This window comes from Eurytemora carolleeae, unplaced genomic scaffold (assembly GCF_000591075.1).
Source record: "Eurytemora carolleeae unplaced genomic scaffold, Eaff_2.0 scaffold1235, whole genome shotgun sequence".
Classification (NCBI taxonomy): domain Eukaryota; kingdom Metazoa; phylum Arthropoda; class Copepoda; order Calanoida; family Temoridae; genus Eurytemora; species Eurytemora carolleeae.
The window spans coordinates 43,118-66,795 of NW_019397135.1; the positions used below are offsets into that span (position 1 = coordinate 43,118).

Here is a 23,678-nt window from a genome sequence, read left to right on the forward strand (position 1 = left end):
GTTTTTCCGTTCTAAACACAGGGGACCAAGGTTTATCTCCATTACATTTATGACACAATTGATGTTTGTCCATCTCTCCTGGAATAATGTCCATGTCCATTTCAAAGTCCATTTTCTTGCTTGGTTAGGATTCAGGTGGATGAGTATCGACAGAACCTTGAGTATCAGCTCTAGTCTTTATATTTAACCCTGATTGTTGTTTTTGTTGAGCCAGGGTTACAGGTTGTATATATGTACTGCATGTACTGCAGGGGGTATTGACAAAACCTGTTTCTGTTTCAGGTTCATCAGCTGATCAGCTGAATTTCAATACCCTGCATGTTCAGGGACTGATACATTCTTTGATCTAGCTGGTTTTCCTGCAGCCAGAGCTTTTTCAACAGCCAGGCCTCTTTTCTTTCCCTGTCCTTCCTAATAATGGAAGGCTTCTTTTGTCTTCCTTCATGTTGAACATGAGGTCTAGGTACGGAGGAGAAGGTGGGAGCCTGGGGTCTAGTTACGGAGGAGAAGGTAGAACCCTGGGGTCCGGTGACTGATGAGAAGGTAATTGTTTCCTTCCTATTCTCAATCTCCAGAGTCATCCTAGCCCAGATCCCTGATCTACACTGATTGTATAATCTTAGGATGGCAGGGAAAGTATTCACCCCTGCCATCTTGTTTTAGCTCTAGTGTACTGCAGCGTTCACAGACTGTTGTGTTCGGTACCAAGGTTAGCTGAATATGAAAAGAAATGGACTCATATTTTGCTATTTTCTAAAAAAATTCATAAAAAGATGTAAGTTGTTTCAAATCCTCTAATTTTGTCAGATTTGATTTCTTTATTGTTTACTGCATTGTAATCAACGACATATTGTTCAAGTTGTATATAATATAAATTAATTTGCTGTCAGCTGCCTAACTTAAAAATAAACCTGGCTAAAAACCTGGCGAAATTCAAAAGTTTTAGCGTACCAATTGAGCAAGCCTTTGTTTCATTTAAAAGTTCCAAACTCTACTTGAATCTGAAATACTCTACAGATAAAGAGAATTCTGATAAAAGATGAAATGTGAAGACGTTTTAATTTTTGTTTGTATCTGTCTGTGTCAACTTGCAGGAGCTATTTCTTATTCAATTGCAAATCCTATCTATCCTTTTGAGGTAGGTATTTTATTTTTTAATGGAGGGAGGGGAGGGGGGGGGGGGTTTTTCCCCATTCACATTATCTTTATGTCATGTCAAAGATTGCAATTTTTCAGCATGTTGGTTCAATAATTCAATAATTTCTCCTTCTATATATAAATTTGGCTTGTCTGTCTGTTTGTTTGTTTGTTCGTCTGTCTGTCTGTTTGTATCCAATAAACGTCAAAACGGCTGAACCGATCGGGCCCAAATTTTTTGTGGGACATCATGTGACCACAGGGAAGGTTTATGAATGATCAAAATTTTAAATATGTGTTTCCATCAAAATTCAATCTTCATTAAATTTTTGAAAATTTTGAAAATCCACGAATTTTTTTGTGAAAATTCGCGAATTATTTTTGTTTTGTTTTACGATGTACACAAAGAGAACATGTTCACAATTAATTTAGAAGATGGGCACGAAGCGCCCTCTAAGGCTAGTTATATTAAATACTAGCAAAAAAATATCAAATTTCTTGTAACACAAGAAAATCCATTAAATTTTTGAATTCAGATGGTATCTGGCTATCCGGCATGATGTTAAAAGGAAAAATTATAAGAGTGGCATTCTTTTTTCTAATATTGAAATGAATTTGTTGCAATATTTAAAATAAAATACTGGTTTAAATTAATTAATCCGTACAATAATTAAAACAAAGAAAAAAGGCTCATTCTTACCAATGTTTTGGCTATTTGAACCATGATTCAAGAGATTTAAGAGAGACATTAGGATGGAGCAATTATAAAGCCTTTGGTTTTGGAGTAATGGAGTAAGGTTGAGTACAGGTTTTAATATTTTGGATATGGATTTTGGAGTATTGGATTAAGGTTGAGTAAAATTGTTTTAATATTTTGAATATGGATTTGGCATTAGGAATAGTGGTATTGCAAATGGTTTAGGATTCGATATTATTGTTGTTGTGGGATTAAATTCTTGGGGGATTGTAGGAAAAGGTTGGTAGAAGTGTAGGAGGGGGGGGAGGAGTAAGAGGGATTGAAAGCTTTAAGGGATCACACAATCGTGCTGAATCATTAGGAGAAAAAGTTATCCCGTGAGGCAGGGTGGATGATAATCACCTTGAGGAGATTTCGTTTACAATGAAGGAGTTTAATCTGGTGATGCAGACAGACAGAGACCTTATGAACAAACATATATGGATTCCCGGACACAATAGAACCCATTAGAAATATGATACGGCCATTGAGGAATGACTTCTCTCCCACCTTAATGGTCTATTCCAAAATAGCTATATTGCCTGCAACTTCAGGGCGTCCTGACCCCCAAACTTTAAATATCTGGCTGGTAAGAACCTGAAAGTTAATCATTTATTTTCAAAATAACTTTTTATTTAGGCACTTAAACGAGGTGTAAGTGTGTCAGCTTCTGGACTGGTTTTAGGTAAACTATTTGTCTAAAAGGGTAAATATTTTGATTGGGGGGAGTGGCAGTTTATCCCTTTTAGTCCTTATACTAAATATAGTTTTATATTGGTGTAAAACACATATCTTAATTCTCATATTCTGGGGTATATAAACTTTTTTTTGGAAAGGGTTTTTAAAGAAAATTTTTACCCCTGTTAGTCCCAAACATTTTATTTTCTTTAGGTTCAGCATATGTTACCTCTTTCATAATATCCCCATTTGTCAGCTATTTTGTAAGTAAAATATTAACTTCATTGATTCTGGTTTTGAGATCTAGTCTATCTATTGTTAAAATTTAAGGAGGTCTTGAAATTTTAGATATCAGTTCAGAGCACTCGGAGGGTCTTTGCAATAGGATCTGTTCTGGGAGGTTTTGGAAATATTTTGTTTGGGTAATTTAAAAATTGAAAGTTGGCTAGCAATATCCTAACTAAAGTTGTTTTATGCTTAAAATGTTTTAACATTTTTTCAGTGAAACTAAATCATCTTAAAAATATTTATAATTTAGATTTCTGGACAAAATTGACTCATCAATAGAATATTTTTCTTTTTCTCTATTTTCTCGGACAATTAGTGCTTTAGGAGAGGCTGTTGTTCTTAATTCTGCTTACCCTTTAGGTATTTAATCGTACTTTTACAACATACTTTGAAGCACACAAATTTAACATAGATATCAAGGGACAAAACAATTAAAATCTTAATAAAAAATAGCAATAATCATAATGTCAACAAAACTATGAAATACCTGTTTAATTTCTTCTTAATATTTTATGATTTTAGCAATACAAATGTTTTCAGCAGAACATAAAGGAAAAGTTGTGGTAAGAATAATTTACTTTGTTGCTTTTAATAGTACAGATGATATTTTGAAATTCATTATTAATACACCTGCTGCAAGGTTTTTCTTTAAATTTCAAACTATTCATAGAAATATGTTCAACATGTAAATAATTGACAGATGTTTTCCATGTAAATTAATTAAAGATATAATACTTTTTTTAAACACAACATACAAAGATCATATTTTATTTTTTGGTTAGCTAAGGTTTAACTATAAGAATTTTATTAAATTCGCCAATTAAAAGTGTATTGTTGATTTATTTTGTATAGGTACTAACTGAATGGTGTTAGTTTCAAATTTGATTCACAACTGAATATTCATTGTGCATATTTACATTCTAGAAACTGATGGTAGACTTTGAAAACCCCCATTGCTAATTTAAGTAGTACCATACCATTTTTTATTGGTAGATATTTATTGTATGTAAACTATTAATAAACATGCGTCCTTATGTTCATTCTTAAATTAATTTATGTTTCCTATACAAATTGTTCCAGGGAATACTGGATTTCTTCTTTGGGATTGGAGCAATGGCTGGCCCCTCACTCGGAACCTTATTGTATAGTATTTCTGGTGGTTTTGCTCTCCCGTTTTGGACAACTGGCATTGTAACGGTTCTGCTGGGAGCCGTAATGCTTTTTGGAAAGAATGAAAAGAAGAATGAAAATGCCATTTCACATAAAGATATGTAAGGAAACTATTATGAACAATTTCATTAACAAAAATAAGTCCAATTTTTTGGCTTCAAAAAAATTTTATAAAAATTTATTTTGGTTTCAAATGCCTCAGTTTTTGATTCTCAAACTTCCTTACATAATTTGATTCACATTTTCAATATATGAAAGCCAAGAATTATGAAATGACTATAAACATCCTCTTTATTCTACATGACATTTATTTCTCATTGTTGTACCCTCAAAAATCATTTAAGAAAACAGAATGTTTTCCTAGTTTCAATTTGGCCATTATGTCATTGAGGCATACATTTTCATGCTAAACTTTGTCTAAAAATAATCTTTTACATTCAGAAATAATTTTTATGTTTGTATCACTTATTTTTATGTTTTTTTGAATCTGTACAATGAAACTATGAATTTCTGTTCAGGGAAACCTCACCTTGGAAGAAGTTGTTGAAATGTCCGGGTTTCATTGAAAACATTGTCTCTGTTGTGTTTGTATTAGGACCTGCTATGAAATGGCATTCTGCATCTTTTGAGCCTCATTTTATAGAATTGGTGAGCAAATTGTTAATATATGTAAAAACAGAAAAAAATTAAACACTTTCCAGTTGCAGATAGGAAGAATAATTCCTATTTCCAATTAGTCTTTCCTTGACAAATGGAGCCTTTCCTTAAAAATGATAATACAATTGGTTTGCTTAAAAGTTTTTAAAAGCCCTTCTAGACAACTTAGCTCTTTATTTTTAATTGCAATATATTCATTCAAGGAATTTTTCTGAAGGAACTATATTCATCAGATCTTTTATTGTGAGCACTGTTCTGTCTTTGAAAGTTTATTTCTGATGTCAAAGCACAGGATTTTTTAAAATACAAATCAGGAAAAGAGGGCACTTGGAATGTTCAATACATAAAATAGTTTGGCCTAAAACATTCCAAATACACAGCAGACATCTTTAGCATTAGAGTAGAACGTACTCATAGATTTTAACCTTGGGAGGGAAACCATTAGTTGACTTATGAAGAAAGTTAAGCTCTGACAAAAACATGGAAGAAAAACACCCCCTCCCTAATCTGTTAAAACTCACAGTATTACATTTTAGATACTGCGTTTAATTTAGTTAATGCAAACATTTTATCGAGTATCATCACATCCTTCAGGACATACATACCTTTTTAGAAGTTTCAGATTCAGAAAGATAAAGCTTTGTCCAGGGGGCAGACATAGTTTTGCTTATTCTACCTGGCCAGGTTTATACTATACAGTGGATATTGATGAATAATGTTTCCTTATGACTGACTTGGTACAGGGTGTCCCCAAAAACATAGGAATTCAGTGAGGAATTCGATATCGTCTGTTCAAATAATTTTTTGATTTAGTATAGTGATACCTACTGAGAAAGTTGTCATCTGTTAGAGTTTGGTCTGCTATGTTCACATTTTGTTTGTTTATGTTTTGACTGCATACAGTTGTACATAGTAAAACAAGAAAATGGCAGTATACAAACAGAGTAAACTTGTCCGTCATCACTGTTCATCTTGCGGGACATCATAGACACATCTTTACAGTCTTTTACCCTTTTCATAAAATAAACTCTAGCAGACATAATAATATTATGGCTGTTGAAATTAGGTATTACAATGCTAATTCATAACAAAGATGATATCGAATTTGTCACTAAATTCCCATGTTTTTTTAATCTTAAGTACATCTATTTGTTCGGTATTGTGTGGACAGTTAATTTTAAAATTTGCACTTGTTTCATTTTAACTTCGTCTATGTAAAATAAATATTTTAACAGTATTTAGTAATTTAATATTGGTAAACTTTAAAATTAAGTCTAATCTAATTTAGATATATTATTAGTTCAGAATTACTTTTCATTCAAAAAGTTAGAAACCCTTTATTCCTAAGAGTTAATTGCACAATGTAGATTTTGAAATAAAGAATTTGACAAGAGACAAGATGTTATTAAGGAGAAGGAGTTCATTTTTTTCTTTGTCATGTCTCATTTTCATACACAAATTATATGGGCTTTTGAGCTTAAAAATCCCAATCTTAGCAGGATGTGAATGCAAATTTCTTCCGTTTAAATCTGGTTAATAAGTCCAAACAGTGCTTGAATATTGTAGTCTTCACTTTCAATAAAAATGTCTTAAAACACTTATCTAGGAATTATGATCCACCCAGGTATAATTTCTGATCGGGCCATTGTGTACAGTGGCTGTGCAACAAGAAGTCTAAAATTCCAGTTGCCTCCTCTAATACTAACACCTTGATGGCTTTGTCCCTTTGCATATACAGATCAATAGGTGATCTGGATTTAATGCAGGATATGCAACGTTACAATTGAATAAAGTAACGTTCCATCTTAACATATTCAACATATAGAAGTTTCTAGATCAAAAAGATTCAAATTACTGTCCCTTTGCATATACAGATAAATAAGTGATCTGATTTCTGTAAGTTTCAAATTGAACGTTTTAATTTGGTTTTTAGTTTTAATTTAATTCTCAACCTCATAAAAATAGTAGACCAGTTCTATTTATTATTTTTATTTTTCCCTCTTCAACGTGATGTTGCTCCAGAATTTACTATTTAAATTGAGATGAATTTTCATAGAAGATAAAGGATGAAGGATTGAATAAAAAGAATGGGAAAAAGTAATTATACTTGGCTAAGGTTGTTAAACCTTTATTGGAATTCTTGGACACTTTCATATACAAGTTATGTTTGATGATTCTTAGGTTCCAATTTTTGCCTTCTATAAAGAGGAAAGATAATTAAACTTCTCTTCCAGAAGGTTTTTTCTTGATCCAGGTTTCGGCAAGGAATTGTGTCTATTACCGTTATATGTGAAAATTATTCTAAAGTTAGTACTGTTTAGTATGGTATATCTCCTGAAGAGGTTGGATTGATGTATATGGCATGTGCTGTGACCTATGCTATTGCAACCCCCATAACTGGATTTATCATTGATTGTGGATTCCCTTCAAAATGGATGCTTTTAGTTGGACACATGATAGTTCTCATTGGGAGCATGACATTAGGTTTTGGCTGTTTCTTATATTCACTCCAACAAATAAGTGTAAAAAAATAATTTTACTTTGTATTACTCTATGCATGAAGTTTGGGAAAGACTGATAATATATTGTTATTTACAAATACTTCAGTAGAGTAATACTTTGCATACAGAATGGCTGCAGTTTTAATACCTTAAGATTTTCTGTTTTTCTGTTAGTAACTAGACTTGCCCAGTTAATATCAAGGGGCCAGGCTTAAGAAGTTGAGTCTTTTTGACAAACACTAATTTAATAATACCTATTTCTTTGCAGCCAATTGTGGCAAACTTTATTTAAATAGTCTAAATCTAGCATATCAACAGGTGGTGTGTTGTTTTGTAAAGTGTCTAATATATAAGGATTAGAAAATTTGAGTTTGTGGCAAATACTCAAACCCTTCGTAAAAAGTTAAAAATATTTTTATTTTCAGGTCCTTTACCAGGGCTTTCGTTTATCCAAAATGTCCCTGCTACAGTAGTTTCCTGGGGGCTTATCGGAGTTGGTATGGCATGTTCTTTTCTTGCTTCATTTTTTAATTTAATGCAATGTGCAACAGAAGCAGGTCTTCAAGAATCTGAACAGACAACTGTAAGTAGATATAATTGCGTAAGATATTCACATGCATGTTTAACCCTTGATAGAAGGGAAGAATTTAAGTTTTATTGATAAAGAAAATTGCTATGAACCTTTTATTATTATTTGTCAAACAATTTTATTTCAAGCAAAGCATACTTTTTGCAATTTATAAGAGGAACTTTCTGATTCTGGAGTTACAATGGGCACCAACAGGGGTTTCTACTCTCTTTAAAGTTAACAAAGCCCTCCCTATCATAAAATTGATGGGAACATATCTTAAAGATTAGATAATGGTTAAAGCTTTCAATCTTGGACAATAAGATTATTATATCTCAAGAAGAGTTTAACATTATTCAAGAATTTGTATATTTAAGAAAAAGATTACTTTTCCACTGAATAGTTTTGTTATTGTATGAATTGCAGAGCCGGATTGCTAGCTTATGGGTGCTTTCTAATTATTTTGGTGGATTTCTATCTTCTCTAGTTGGTGGAATCACTTATGATCTAATTGGGTTCTCCTGGAGCACAACTTTGCTTGTTATTCAAATGGGAATAGTGGTAAAACTAATGCATATTGACCAAAAATTAAAATTACCAGGAGGTCATAATTTTGTATTGATAGCCCTTAGGTTTAGCAACTGAGCTTGATATCCACTGTTAAAACTTTTAAATTAAGTCGGGTGTATTCAAGAAAAACTGAAAATGTAAAAATTTCCTTTAAAGACAACTGTGCAAAAATCTGTGCAAAATTACTTTGCAAAAACTGTGCAATCTGCTTTCTTTTAATATAGGCTTTTCAAAGAGCTATAAAATATTGAAATCCAATAACTGAAAGTAGGTCTATTATAGAATTAGTGTGGTAACGGTAAAATAAGGCATTATAGGCAGTATGCCTGAGGACTCAGGCCGGTATAAAAGCCCAGTTTTAGCCTTAAGTGAGGGGCATATGTTAGTTAGAAAAGCCAGAAAATTTGAGCATCCTGGCTCAAATACTTTTTACACATTATTATTTTTTTTCAGACATTTGGAATACTGGTCAGTTTTATATTTCATGGATCACCTGCTGTAGCTACAGAGTATCAATCAATTCAAAATTTGAGTCCTGAGTCAAGTCTTCTTACTGAAAGATTTAACAAGCCAAAGCTAGAGAATATAAATGAAACCTCTCAGTAGATGTAAAACTTTACCACTAATGTTTTACAAAATAATTAACTAAAATGTGTACGGAAAATGTGGCCCAAAAATATGTCCAATAAATGAAATTTCTTCACAGCTATTTACTCACTATCTTTCAAGTGTTAAAAAGGAAAATTTTATTGGAATAATTATTTTCTTATTGTCCTTTTTCATATAATATAAACTTTTATATGTAAAATTGGTGTGGCTATGTAAAAAAGTATATTACTGCTAACAACAATAATGATTTCAAAGTAAAAACATGCACATTTTCTCTAATATCTGAATAAACCCTGCATATACCTAGGGCTGGGCGCGTTAACGGGGAACGATCGTTCTTTCCCGAGAACGAACGGAACGATCAAGAACGATCCCATCGTTCCGAAAAAAAACGAACGCTTAGAACGCGTTCTTAAAAATATTGGAACGACAAAATTATACATTGCTCAGAATTATCTAAGCTTATTCTTTTAACCCTAAATTTAAAATATATAATTTAAAGTATTATTTACGGCCGTGAGGACCTTTTTATTAATAAATTGTAATTTTTTTACTTTTTAACCAACTCTTTTCTATAAAACTTTTGTCTTTGATGTAATTGTTCGTTACTAAGAACGGAACGGGGGATGGAAACGTTCTTAATTAAGAACAGAACAAGAGGGATGCAACCGTTCTTCAACTAAGAACGCCAAGAAAGGAAACGGAACAGGAAGACCGTTCTTCTACTCAGAACGGAACGGAACGGGACGGAACGGAACGAGAACGGAACGATAAAAAAAAGAGGAACGAGAACGGAACGATTTAGCTGAAGGCCCTCGTTCTAAAACGGAACGGAACGATTTCAAAAAAGTCGGAACATGCCCAGCCCTACATATACATATATTATGCTTATTATGATGCAGGGTATATGATATACCCTGCATCATAATAAGCATAATGTTCACACATTTAGTACTTAAAAGTCAAAACATCTGCTGCAATAGAATGTAAGGCTCTATTTTTTATGAAGAAAATATCTTGAACGGAAAATAATTTCTGCTTGCTTTTATTTTTTTCTTCTAAATTTCACTATTGACAATTCATTATTCGGGGTTTAATAATTTTGATCGGTTCTTTGGTCACATCCTCACAGGGAGACTCTTCTAACTTTCAATGTGAATAAAACCACTATTAGGCTCTTGCTTAACTCAACTTAATGCATAAAGTAGTATTCCTAGTTTATCAGATGGGAAGTGCTCTGCATAAATTCATGTCCAATTTTACAGGAACTAATCTTAGAAATTTCAAATGATATATTAGGCTTTTCAATGTGACTTTCCATTTCTAGTTTGTAGTCTTAACTTTCTCAGTACTTAATAAAATGATAAAACTAACTAACTTAAAGATATTCCACGACCTCAAAAAAGTTTTTTTCTCATTTTCTCAAAAACTCATTAAAAATTCATTAAAATCATTACTGAAGCCATATGAAATCAAAAAGATGTGTCGACTGTTTCTTACAAGAATATCAGGAACTGCCTACCATCATGATTTGTCCAAGGGATCAATATGATTGGTTTGAATCCAAATATATGGATTACCCTCTTTGCTGCACATTTCTACTGGGAATGTTTAATAGAATTAATGGAAACCTTACATGGAGAGGAATCAATAATAAGAAGATGTTTCAGGATTCCCTGAAATCTCTCTTCAACGCCTCATTTGAAAATCTAAATACCAGTCACTCTTGTTCTGAAGGAAAGATTTATAATTCCTTATGGTTTCTGCCCAGAATTGGAAAATTATAGCACAAGTGATGTTATTTACATATACACTGGAAATATCTCTGTAATCATCACAAATCATTTAAAAACGTTGCACTTCAAAATTTCTGAGTCTTCCAAGTTCCATGACTGGAGATCCAATAGTATTAAAAGCAAAGGACAATAAGATACACAAGAATTTAGTATTTGCAATTGATATAGAGGAAAAACAACTGTTCTAAGATGAATCATGTACCAACTATGGAGAAAAAGAAAAATACCTACGCAGAGTGTAAAAATGCAGAAGTCTAGTACTACAGTTGATTCCTAATCTTAAATTCATTCTATAATGGATGTCTGGCATCAACCAATGCAAGGGTATAATTAATAGGTAATACAATAATAATAATAATAATAAAAGGACCTTAGATCATATCACTAATAGCTGTAAACCTTCATGTGTCCAGACCATGTTTCATTCAAAATTTCTAGCTAAACGCCCGGCGTTGCCCGTGGAAAACGTTTGATTTTTTTTGAAAAAATATTCAAAAAAAATAAATCGATTTTTATTATAACACCCCACGGCCACCCATGAGTGTCCACACCAAATTTCAGCCCAACCCTTCCAGCGGTTTGTTAACCAGCAATTTGAACAATTGCATAGGTATTGAAAAACAAACTTTAAAAGAACACAATCTACAAAAATTATACTATTTCCTATGACAATGAAAGTAACGACATTGGCATATATATATTTAAATATAATTGTACAAGCACACAAAAATGTACTGGTAAAATATATATATATATATATATATATATATAAGAATAACATGCGAGAAATCCTTATAAAAAGGGAAATTCAGAACAAGCTGCTGCTAAACTCAAATCTGTTACTAGAGCCGGATAGTAACGCTGCTTCTTACAGTAATCCCCATGATTAAATGAATAATGCAGACGACTTGGAATTTAGAATCATCAGCGTATTTGAAACAGTTTGGGTGTAAATGTTTATGTAAAATAGTCTGAAAAGAGCATGGCGTGCACAGCTTTTCTTAACTACAGGGTGTCCCAACAAACATGGGAATTCAGTGACGAATTCGATATCGTCTTTTTAAATAATTCTTTTAATTAGTATAGTAATACCTACTGAGAAAGCTGTAATCTGTACAATCTAAATCAGTAAACACATATGTTTAGTGCTTCTTATGATTTCAAACAAACAGCGTTTACATAATGTCGTCTTCTGTCTCTCATTAGCCCAGTCGTCTTTAATGAAACAGTGTATTCGCTATTAAGAAGTTCTCATAAAACTGACTAGTAACTACTTTTTAAATAACAAAAAAAGAGTGAATGTATGTAAAAATGCAAAGGTGTCAAATCAGGATAGAATTCTGCAAAATATCTTGCAAAGTATAAGCTACAGGGTGTCCCAAAAAACATGGGAATTCAGTGACGAATGATCGATATTGTCTTTGTTATGAATTAGCATTGTAATACCTAATTTCAAAAGCCATAATCTTATTATGTCTGCTAGAGTTTATTTTATGAAAAGGGTAAAAGACTTTTAAGATGTGTCTGTAATGTCTCCGCAAGATGAACAGTGAAGACGGGCAAGTTTACTCAGTTTGTGTACTGCAATTTTCTTCTTTTACTAAGTACAACCGTATTCAGTAAAAACATAAACAAACAAAATGTGAACATAGCAGACGAAAATCTTACAGATTACAGCTTTCTCAGTAGGTATCATTATACAGTGAAACCCTTAATAACGAATACATCGGAAGAATTTATTAAATGTCGTCTTGGCAATTTTTAAATGAGTTTTATACTATATTACATAAATTTCACTATTTGCGAAAATAAATAAATAGCCATGAATATGCGGGAACATTTTTAAAGAGTTCCATATAATCATTTAATTAAAAAACTAAATATCTGCAACATTCCATTATCAGAAAGTGAAGAATACGACATTTAATGAATTCTTTCGATGTATTCGTTATTAAGGGTTTCACTGTATCTAAATCAAAGAATGTTTTGAAAAGACGATATCGAATTCGTCACTGAATTCCCTGGTTTATTGGGACACCCTGTATGTGAAAAGCACCATTAATTAATTTAGTGTCATGGCAGTTTTGGAAATTTACAGAGTTACCCACAAAGCATAAGACTATAAAGTCAAATAAGACGATTTCAACTTTAAATTCATTCCTTTGCTTTTTTTGTGGTCTTTAAATGCGTTAATTAATGATTAGGTAGAGAAAGAAACAAGTTTACAGTTGCAGGGCACCATGAATATCAGGAAAAAGATAATATGAATTATGTACAGTCGTCTCTGAAGTTAATTAATGATTAGGTACAGAAAGAAACAAGTTTACAGTTGCAGGGCACCATGAATATCAGGAAAAAGATAATATGAATTATGTACAGTCGTCTCTGAAGTTAATTAATGATTAGGTAGAGAAAGAAACAAGTTTACAGTTGCAGGGCACCATGAATATCAGGAAAAAGATAATATGAATTATGTACAGTCGTCTCTGAAGTTGTTGCGGGTAACGTAACCCTGTAAAAAGTGTAATTTAAATATATGTTGCAAATATAAACTATTTTCTTCAACAAAAGAACATTTAGACAATTTCGTATCTTTTTAAATGTTAATTGAAACTTATCAATTTATAACTTTCATTCTTTGTCTATTGCATAAATTCCGCAAACCACTTTTATAAAGCAAATTATAATTAGAAAATATCAATTTTTAATTGAAAAACGAGGATAGCTTCATTACTGAGCTCAGACAAAGATTTTAAAAAATCGTCGAGAATCGGGCATACTCATTTTTAATGTAAGTTTACTTGAAATTACGTCCATAGTCCCTTTAATTGCTTTTCAAAATGTGGTCTCTACATGACAATGAAGACGAAATTCTATTTCAATTTTGATTTCTACTACTGGGTTTCAAACAGCTTAGAAATTGAAATTTGGGTCCTCTATTTCCGTCAATTTAAAGGAATTATCGACTAAAGTTGAAAACAAAAATTCGACATTAATTTCCCGTTTTATTTTGTTTGAATCAAAATACAGAAAAATCATTTTTTAAACAAGAACAATTATTTCCTTTATCTTTTTTTTTAACCCACTCTATTGAGCACTCAGGTAGCAACGTAAAAATAGTTAGTCTAAATTCTAAAAAGAGGTTTTGATTTAATTTTATGTTTGTCCTAAATTTTCTTTTCAACCTTGATGGTTTTGAATGGGCACTTGCATGATAATAGAATTCATCATATTCAATTTAAAAACTATTGTTAGAAAAAATGTCAAGATGCGCCCTGGGAAAATTAAATGCTTTCATTTTAGTTTGTTGGTATATTATATATATCAATTAAAGCCATCTCCGGCCCCATGTCAACTATAGCTCCCTACCCATATCTGAAGAAAATGCCCTACTCCTAAAACTGCCTTCAGACCCGTGTCAATCCTGGTTCAACCCAATCAGGAACTCAAGGTTCACACAAATACTTTAGCCAAAATCAATCCGGATACAGCTCAGTCTGTATTCTCAGGTACTGATCCTGCAGATAAAACTCGATCCAGAACTCAAGGATCACACAAATACTGTAGCCAATATCAATCCGGATACAGCTCAGTCTGTATTGATGCTTGTTCCCTTTTGTTATGGTTGACAAGGCAAAAGAGCTATTTATTTTTATTTATATATTTATTTATTATCTTATTTTTAATACTTTACTTTCAATGTCAATCTGGACATGACTTTATCTGTATCGATTCCCAATCTAGTTCTATATTTCAAGAGAGTGATTCAAGACATTTTTTGTTTGCTAACCAAGAAGAATTCTTCTCTCATCGTAATCAAAGCAGAGTCTATTCCAACTGGAGCGTATTTGGATATCTATGTTACAGGTTTAGTCAATTTAGGTATTTACAAGATTTGCGCAGATATATATAAGCCTAGTTAACCCAATCACAATACAGGTTTGACGTAGTTATTTACATATGTAGCTAGGTTAGGTTAATCGCAATATAAGTTTTGCGTACATTTTTCAGCTAGTTGTTACCTGAGTGCTCAAAAGAGTGCACTAAAAAAAGATAAAGGAAATAATTGTTCTTGTTTAAAAAATAATTTTTGTGTATTTTGATACAAACAAAATAAGACACCATCAATATATATTTTTCATTTTTTCCTTCCAACTAAATAGTTTTTCAGAAGGAGATAAGTCTTTTCCAAACCTAGAGACCCTGAACTTGTCTAGTTGCAATGAGTTGGTAGATGAAGGACTAGAGGAGATACTGATTGGGTTAGAGGAAGGTCTTAAGTCTCCTCTCCGAGCCCCATGTCAACTATAGCCATAGCCCCTTCTACCCATATCAACTATAGCCCTCTCCGGCCCCATATCAACTATATAGCCCCCTTCCCATATCAACTATTACAACCCCTTCCTTTGTATAAACTAAAGACCCCAACTTATATCAACTATAGGCCCCTTCCCATATCAAACTTAACCCCCTCCCCATGTATCAACTAAAGTCCCCAACTTATATCAGCTATAAGCCCCCTTCCCATATCAATTGAAGTCCGGCCTGGCCTATACCCATCGATTTGTTTGAAATCCAATCAAACTTTCTATTGACAGAGAGACACTTGAGAAATCTTTTAAATTCTTTTCATCCGGGATTTAGAAGAATTTTTCACAAATAAACATTAAATTAATTATTAATTAAGATTCTGTACAAGATTCCGTACAAGATTCCGTACAAGATTCCCTTCTAGATTTTGTACAAGATTCCGTACAAGATTCCGTTCAGGATTCCGTACAAGATTCCTTACAAGATTCCGTACAAGATTCCGTACAAGATTCCGTACAAGATTTGTGTACAAGATTCCGTACCATTTCTGCGTACCGCAAAAACTCCATGATTTATCCTTGAGTGATTGAAATTAAAACATTCTGTAATATTATCCTCGTAATCTTCGAAAAGATTCTTCAAAACACTAAGCCCCCCCCCTCAAAAAAAAGTTTTCATTCTTTTTTGCTTTTTGTCAGAAATGTTTATATAAACAATAATAACAACATCGCCGAACTGTCAAAAGAATAAAAGTTAGAAAAAGAAAAAGAATATTCATTTCAAAGTATAGAATTAAAGAATATAGCAGAGTAGTAAAGAAATAAATTTTAGACATTAAATATCTAAAAACATGTGCACAAAAATTGTTTATGCTTAATTGGGTCTATAAACCCATGTTAATGCTAATTATGAAGAGAAAAAAATAGTGATAGAAACTTTCGCATGGAAAATCTTTAACTTATTTATGTATATATATATATATATGTATATGTATATGTGTATATGTATAAATGTATATATATATATGTATATATGTATATATACTTCCCGTCAAATTTCAAATCTAAATATTAATGAAAAAACTTGAGAAACAGAAAAAAAATTTCAAGAATATAAATGCCGCAGAAAATTAGGTTTTATTAAGAAATAAAAGCCAACTCAGTTATAAAAAATTGTTGCTAAAAAGACGAAAAATTTTTTTTTACCAAAGTCTAAAATTTTCGCAGAAAGAATTTTTACATTATACAAATGTTTTTTTGGCGCACAGAATTAAGTGAATTAAAAACAACAAAAGATGCTGAGACTATTGACTATATGGACTAATCGGTTTTCACAAAAAAAAAATTCGATTAAAAATCAAAAGTTTCTCTTGTGGAAATTGAGCTCAGGCATTTAATTTTGCAAAAAAAAAATTCCGATCTGATGATGATTTTTGTTGAGTGAGGATCAAGGAATTGAGTCTTTGGAACAAAATCAAATATTTAAACCTCAATATCTTTAGAGCCCGGTGTTGTAAACCTTTGATATTTCAAAATTATATTATTTGGTCTAACAGAATTCATAGTTTGAAATTTCTAAGGTCTACAACATTTGGTTCCAAAGTTATAGTGATTAGAAAATCAGAGTTTGTGGCAAAGACTCAATTCCTTTAGAAAATAAATCCGAAAAATCTATCAACCCCCCTATTTCACTAATCTATTTACCCTATCCCCCCTCCCTATTTCCTGTACAATATGTTTTCTGAAATGTTGAAACTTGGTAAAACGAGTTGGACTCTCTTCTAAAATGTTCTTTGTATAATGTTTGTAAAAGTTGAAGTTCTTGACAAAAGTTTACACAGATTTGAAAACATTTTACACCGAGAGGTGTATTTAAGTTTTAATCCCAGAAAACAAGTTAATAGAATTTTTACAGAAAAAGTAAACCCCTATTTCTCATGGGGAAAATTTTATTTTTATATTGTTTTTATTACCGAAAATTGTTTGTAAAAAAATATCGTTTTAAAACTATAGAATGAACAAAGGAACTACTGCAAACTAAACAAAAGAAGAAGGTAGAATGTCGGTGACAACACTTTTACGACTTTGTGACCTCGTAGCACCTCTAGTTTTGATTTTATGGACATGTATGAAAACAAAACTTGTATTTAATTATGTACATTTTAGAAATTCAAAACATGTTTTCTCAATAATTTTTCACCTAAAGGAGTTACAATTGCAGGCTTGATTTCAATCTGTCATACAATTTACTTCAGTTTAACGTGGAACTGAACACTTGTAACAAACTCTAATCTTTATATATATAATATATCTTCCATAATCCCAATTCCAAATATTTGATGTAACAAAATTTCTAGTTCTGTAAAAACGATATCATGTAGAAAAGAGAAATGGATTAGAAAATTCAAATGTTATAATAAAAGTATCGCTTCCCATTTGTCTACAGAAATAAAGTGATAAAAGTTTATTATCTCTGAAGCTCTGAATCATAATTTCTGCTTTCTCACGCACCTCTGAGTAAAGTCTGGCCGCATCAACTTTGTTGCACCGGCTAGTCCTATTGAGTGTCTGCTTTATTTACCCAATGTCCGGGCGATACAGTAAAAACTGGGACCGGAAATTCAAATGTACTGCCCGTGTTCTTCATTCACTCATAATTGTAAGGATTTAAATCGGAAATTGTATACGTAGATTTTAAAAATGTTCTCAATCTTGAAAAATCTTGAAAAAAGCAACCTTATACAAATATGTCCAAACGAAGATTATCTTTATTTTGACCAAATTTACTCACTCCAGTTTGATACTTTATGGAGCTTACAAAATTGTTATTTTTAGATCTACAATCATTAGGTTGGGCTCATTAAATTGAAAATTGTACATAGACTTTAAAAATTTTCTCAATCTTCTGTAGACCCCTTTTTCCTGTTTTTTTAGAAACCTGTATTATTTTAAAGGAAAAAAATATATTTTATTAGCCTATGTCAGTCACTCCCAGGGTACATGAGTTTCCTCAAAAAATTCCGCCCATTCAGTTCAGCCGTTTGGCCAGCCATAGCGAACATATATATGAACGAAAAGCTTTTATAAAGATTACAATTGTATTCCTACTTTTTTTGTGCACAACAGAAACTTTTACAAGTCATAATTATTTCTGAACCTTCGTCCTTTTTCTCGTCTCACAGAATTTAAGTTTAAGTTGAGTTTTTCTGTTTCAAAAATGTCTGTTACTATCTCTAGTGTAAATACTAACATCACATACATACATCACTAACAATTTTTAGAAGCATGATTTTTTTTCTGCTAGTTTTGTTTAAAGGAGAGATAAAGTAGTACTTGCAAGGTAATCGTACTGTATGTGTGTACCCCTTTAAAGTATCTTATACTTATGCCTGCAATCCAAGAAGCCAAATATTTTGAACTTACAGTAGGAGCTCATGGGTGGGGAGGGTAGAAATGTTGCGCTTCGGGCATATTTGCCTTCCCGCCCCTCTAGATTTTTTCTACGCTGTTAAAATTACTTAATATTTGTTAAGTAGCAGGATACAATTATCAGGTTTTTTATACAATTTGATAAATCTTAAAACTTGATCAATTCTTTTTATATAAAGTTGTGATTATTTTTGTCTGTTTTTCTGTCTGATTGTCTGATCATGACTTCAGAAACGCTTGACCGATTTGCCTCAAAATTTGTATGGGAAACCTTGTAGAACAATGAGAATGTTCTTAGCTTGGTGTAAACATTTAAAGTTGAGTGGGTTGATTTTTATAGAAAAACCAAAGCTTGATTCCCATGTTAATTTATAAATAAAGTAATAAGTGTAATTTTATTAATCCCCACAAACTGCATGAGCTTTTACTGTGGACAAGTTTAAATTCTGGACTTATGAATAATTCTTTTAAAAATGGTAAAATTATGTTAAATACTCCTTACATCTTCAGCCTTATACCAATAATTTTGATAGCCGGACCATGGACAACTTATTAATGAAAATATATTTATAAAAGAATTTATCCGTCATTAATTTAATTTTTAAACATTAAATATTCTATCAGAGTGTTTGAAACTTCAAAATGGTCTGATACTGTTTGACCTAAAGGCTAAAGTATATCTATATACAAATTTGGCTTGTCTGTCTGTTTGTTTGTTTGTTTGTTTGTTTGTATCCAATAAACGTCAAAACGGAATATAGTAGAATTGTGAATCAACATTTCATGGATGAACAAATAAGAACTTTTATTGCTTTCAACTTTTCCCGTTTAGAAATAGAATTCGGAAATATTTTAAAATAAAATAAAATAAAACTTTGTATTCAATAATAGATATTTGTTGATGGTCCATGGAAATCAAAGAGAAATAAAACAAAGAACTTTACCGCATTTTTTAGAGTTCTTTTATTTTTATGTTAGTCCAATAAAAAATTATTGAAGTTTTTTGAAATTAATCTTGAGTTATATACACACTGTATATTACATATATCTAATACTAGCTCGGGAACCCAGTGTTGCCAGGTTACTCAATACTCATGGTTACTCCTGCACCGTTTACCCGCACAATCGGTCGATTTTACCGGGAATCTAAATGTTTGCTGATAAAGTCGATCCACTCTTAAATCCAAGCTAAGAACATTCCCGTGATTCTCCCGAATTCCCAAATCAAAATTTTAGGAAAATTGATGAAGGGGTTCATGAGTTATTATCGGATATACAAAAAATTTAAAAATAAAAGAGACAATTGTTTGACAATTATGGAAATGACCACCTCCGCTTTGACTGAAATTTTGCACACTGCTTGATGTTTGGATAAAAAAACATATTTCATTTTACAAATTTTTGACCAATCAAAAAACTAATAATATTCATTTTTAACCTCAACATTGTTTGTAAAGAAAAATATTTTTCTTATTATTTTAGGGATAAAGAAAGGCCAAACAAATTTTAACTTAAAAAATAGTAGCTATTTAAAACCATTTTCTCTCTTTAATAGAATATAGTTATGTTCTTTCTGTATTGGTTTCAAAAAACAGATTGTGGACTTCTTCAGTAGGGGCAGGGGGGCTCAAAAAGACCATAAAACCTCAAAAATAATAAAATCTTCAATTCTTCAATTTTTGTTTCAACCCAATAGGTCTATTGTAGTGTTTATTTGCCTTAAAAATTCATTTTTGAGATCAAAAATGTTATTAGACCCTTCTAGATGGCTTAACACTATTATAGTGACTTTAAAAACCCAAAATTTTGAACGATGTTACTGGGATACTAAATTTTCGCAATTTCCCGTGGGTCTCTCGAGTTCCCCAATCAAAATTTGAGACAAATCGGTTCAGGGGGTTCCTGAGTTATATGTTCGGACAAACAACAGACAGAAAAACATAGATTACAACTTTATATATATAGATATCTATCTATATTATATGTGTTCCATGCATTTATTTGGCAATGGGACTGTAGCGTTACAACAATATTTTTCAGTATTAAAGTTTCCGGAAGTGTTGTTGCTTCCTTTTAGGCAATTAGTAGTTAGTTTAATGAAAGTTTGTGATAATAAATATATATTTATATCTTCACATAAGAGGATCAGGCAGTGTGACATATTAGAGAAATAAAACTGCAATCACAAATATAAAATAGCGATGCAAGGATTCAGAAAATACCAATTTTAATAATAGTTGATATTAATATTGAATTTTAGAAACAAAAGTTCCTACATTCTTAAAGGGACTGCAATTTAAAGTAACCCAACATTTATTAAACGAAATGTTTGATTCACAACGTTATTAATCTAACAAATTTTTCTGATCAAGGATGAATGATATAACCTTAGCTATCTGGCTGAAAATTGGTTGTTTCAGTTGGTGGTTGCTCCTTATATGTGACAACTTGATATAAGCATAAGGACAATGAATAAATCTTTTCAAGATGAAAAAATGACAAAATATTTCTTGTTGTTAATCAGGTAGATTGAAGATTATTATTGTGAAAAGGACATAGTGTTTATAAATACTGTTCTATAAATACTGTTCTATAAATACTGTTCTATAAATACTGTTATATAAATACTGTTCTATACATACTGTTCTATAAATACTGTTCTATAAATACTGTTCTATAAATACTGTTTTATACATACTGTTCTATAAATACTGTTCTATACATACTGTTCTAAAAATACTGTTTTATGAATACTGTTCTATAAATACTGTTTTATAGATACTGTTCTATAAATACTGTTATATAAATACTGTTCTATACATACTGTTCTATAAATACTGTTCTATAAATACTGTTCTATAAAAACTGTTCTATAAATGCTGTTCTATACATACTGTTTGTTCTATGAATACTGTATTAAAAATACTGTCCTATGAATACTGATCTATAAATACTGTTTTATAAATACTGTTCTATAAAAACTGTTATTTAAATACTGTTCTATACATACTGTTCTATAAATACTGTTCTATAAATACTGTTATATAAATACTGTTCTATGCATACTGTTCTATACATACTGTTCTATGAATACTGTTCTATAAATACTGTTCTATAAAAACTGTTCTATAAATACTGTTCTTTAAATACTGTTCTATACATTACATACTGTTCTATGAATACTGTTCTATAAATACTGTTCCATAAATACTACAAAGACGTAGACATTTGATATTTAAAAGTTTGAAGTATCAAAGGTTGCATCTTCAGGTTGCAAAGATGTAGGAATTAGAATATTGGAGTAAAAATTCGGTTTCTTTAAATGTGTTTTGAAAAGAAGAATCTGTATTGAAACCAGTTCTCTCTGGGCGGAATTTGTAAACAAGAATAGATGCCTCAGTGTTCGTCTAGTATCCGAGTAGGTTATAAGCATTGAATTTTGATAATTCACATAATAGTTACCTATAGACCAGAATATTTCTATGATTATTTATGTGAAATATGGATACCATGTCAGGCTTTGACATCCGTCTTGTGTTTACATTACCGACAAGAGACAGTGCACTGCAGTACAAAAGATACGTACACCTCTGAAATAACTTTCCTTGCATTAAATCCTTGACTCTTTTGATGTAGACGGATTAAGATTTGCACTGTGCAGGATCTCACGCAAAAATCGAGCAGTATTTTGCCAATTAATTCTTGTGAACTTATAACAGAAACAAGCGCGTTGCATTTTTGAAATGTATTGCCTAGGGCTACGGAAAAGTATTAGCAAGCTGTTGAGGTAAAACTAAAGGCCAAGGTGTTATGACACTGTAAAGTCAGGGTTGTATAAAAATTTAATATCTAATTTTTAGAGTTGTCTAAATCTCAGTGTGACGTAGAATGACCAAGATGAAAAACTTAATCAATGAAAGTGATAATGGTAAAAAGAGGATAAAACAGTAAATAGATCCTTTTACTTTTCAATCTTAAACCTCTAAAACAATAAAGTCGTTTTTGGTCTCGTTAACAAAAATATCCAAATTCATTTATTCTTATTTCGTTTTTGTTTTTGGAAGTATGTTTATTTTTATTTGTGGTTTCTCTAAGAAAGAGACTTGCGCATTTCTTGTTTTAAAACAATGGAAAAATTATCAGAATATGATATTTATACAATAAGATAATGTCCTGTATGCCTGCTCCAATCAGGGTTCAGTCATATGTTTGTTGTCTATTCTGAACGAAGAGAAATAGTATGGCGGTAACATCTATCTTTCTATCTATCTCATTATACAATTAGAGATATGAATCCTTCAATCGGCGCTATCAGTAAATGAAAACATTTACTTCTACTGAAACTATAGTGGGTAGATTAAAATTCCGACAAAAGTCCCTTTAATAGGGGAACAATCCCTTAGGTAAATATTAAATTAAATCTGAGAAGAATGTAATGAAACCCTAAATACTGAATATTTGCTCTGTTTGAAGTTAGTTGAAAGGATCATCTATCCTAATTTTATTGTTTTTAAAAATATTCGATACTAAATCCTCGGGCACTTCCCGCCCCTCTTCCGACTTTTATTCTAAATTTCTCAGATTTTTTTTAACAGTGTAAATGAATTGAGTCTTTGCCACAAACTCTGATTTTCTGATTTTCTGCAACATTTGGTTCCAAAGATATATCTTTGGAACCAAATGTTGCAGAGCTTAGATATTTCAAACTATCAATTCTGTTAGATCAAATAATCTGAGTTTGAAATATCAAAGGTTTACAACATCGAGTTCTAAAGATATTGAGGTTTAAATGATTGATTTTGTTCCAAAGACTCAATTCCTATAAAATATTTTTGTACGGTTTTATTCCTAATCCTACACATTGGAATAACCCATATCGTTTTGCTCTTTTTATTGAACCACCTGAAATGTTCGAAATTATGAACATTTTTTTTATTTTTACCACCTGAAATATTTCGAGATTACAATCATTTTATTCGAAGTTATGAATAAAATATTAGAAATATCTTATAAATTCATATATTTCTAAAAAATGTTAGTTATTTCTAAAAAATGTTAGTTATTTCTTTTAAAATTATTTCATGATTATTTTCGTATATCTATATTTCTATATATATATATACATAATAAAAAGCATCTAAATAGTAATAGATAGATATAAAATATGATACAATCTAAGTGAATAGACTGACTCAGAACTTGTAAAATCAGTTTTGACCCACCCCCCCC

At 31.3% G+C, this 23,678-nt stretch overlaps 1 protein-coding gene across 2 annotated transcripts; it reads left to right on the forward strand.

The window, feature by feature from the left end:
- Positions 1-870: 870 nt before the first annotated feature.
- LOC111712240 (MFS-type transporter SLC18B1) lies at positions 871-9,008 on the forward strand. Of its 2 annotated transcripts, XM_023486808.1 has the most exons (12): positions 871-1,138; positions 2,513-2,558; positions 2,765-2,814; positions 2,900-2,973; positions 3,090-3,199; positions 3,362-3,402; positions 3,920-4,110; positions 4,528-4,657; positions 6,988-7,150; positions 7,593-7,750; positions 8,162-8,296; positions 8,759-9,008. In XM_023486808.1, the coding sequence occupies exons 1-12, from the start codon at positions 1,040-1,042 to the stop codon at positions 8,909-8,911; spliced, it is 1,350 nt and encodes a 449-aa protein (XP_023342576.1). In that variant the 5' UTR covers positions 871-1,039; the 3' UTR covers positions 8,912-9,008. The 2 variants fall into 2 exon arrangements, with proteins under 2 accessions (XP_023342576.1, XP_023342577.1); XM_023486809.1 differs by lacking the exon at positions 8,162-8,296.
- Positions 9,009-23,678: the final 14,670 nt, after the last annotated feature.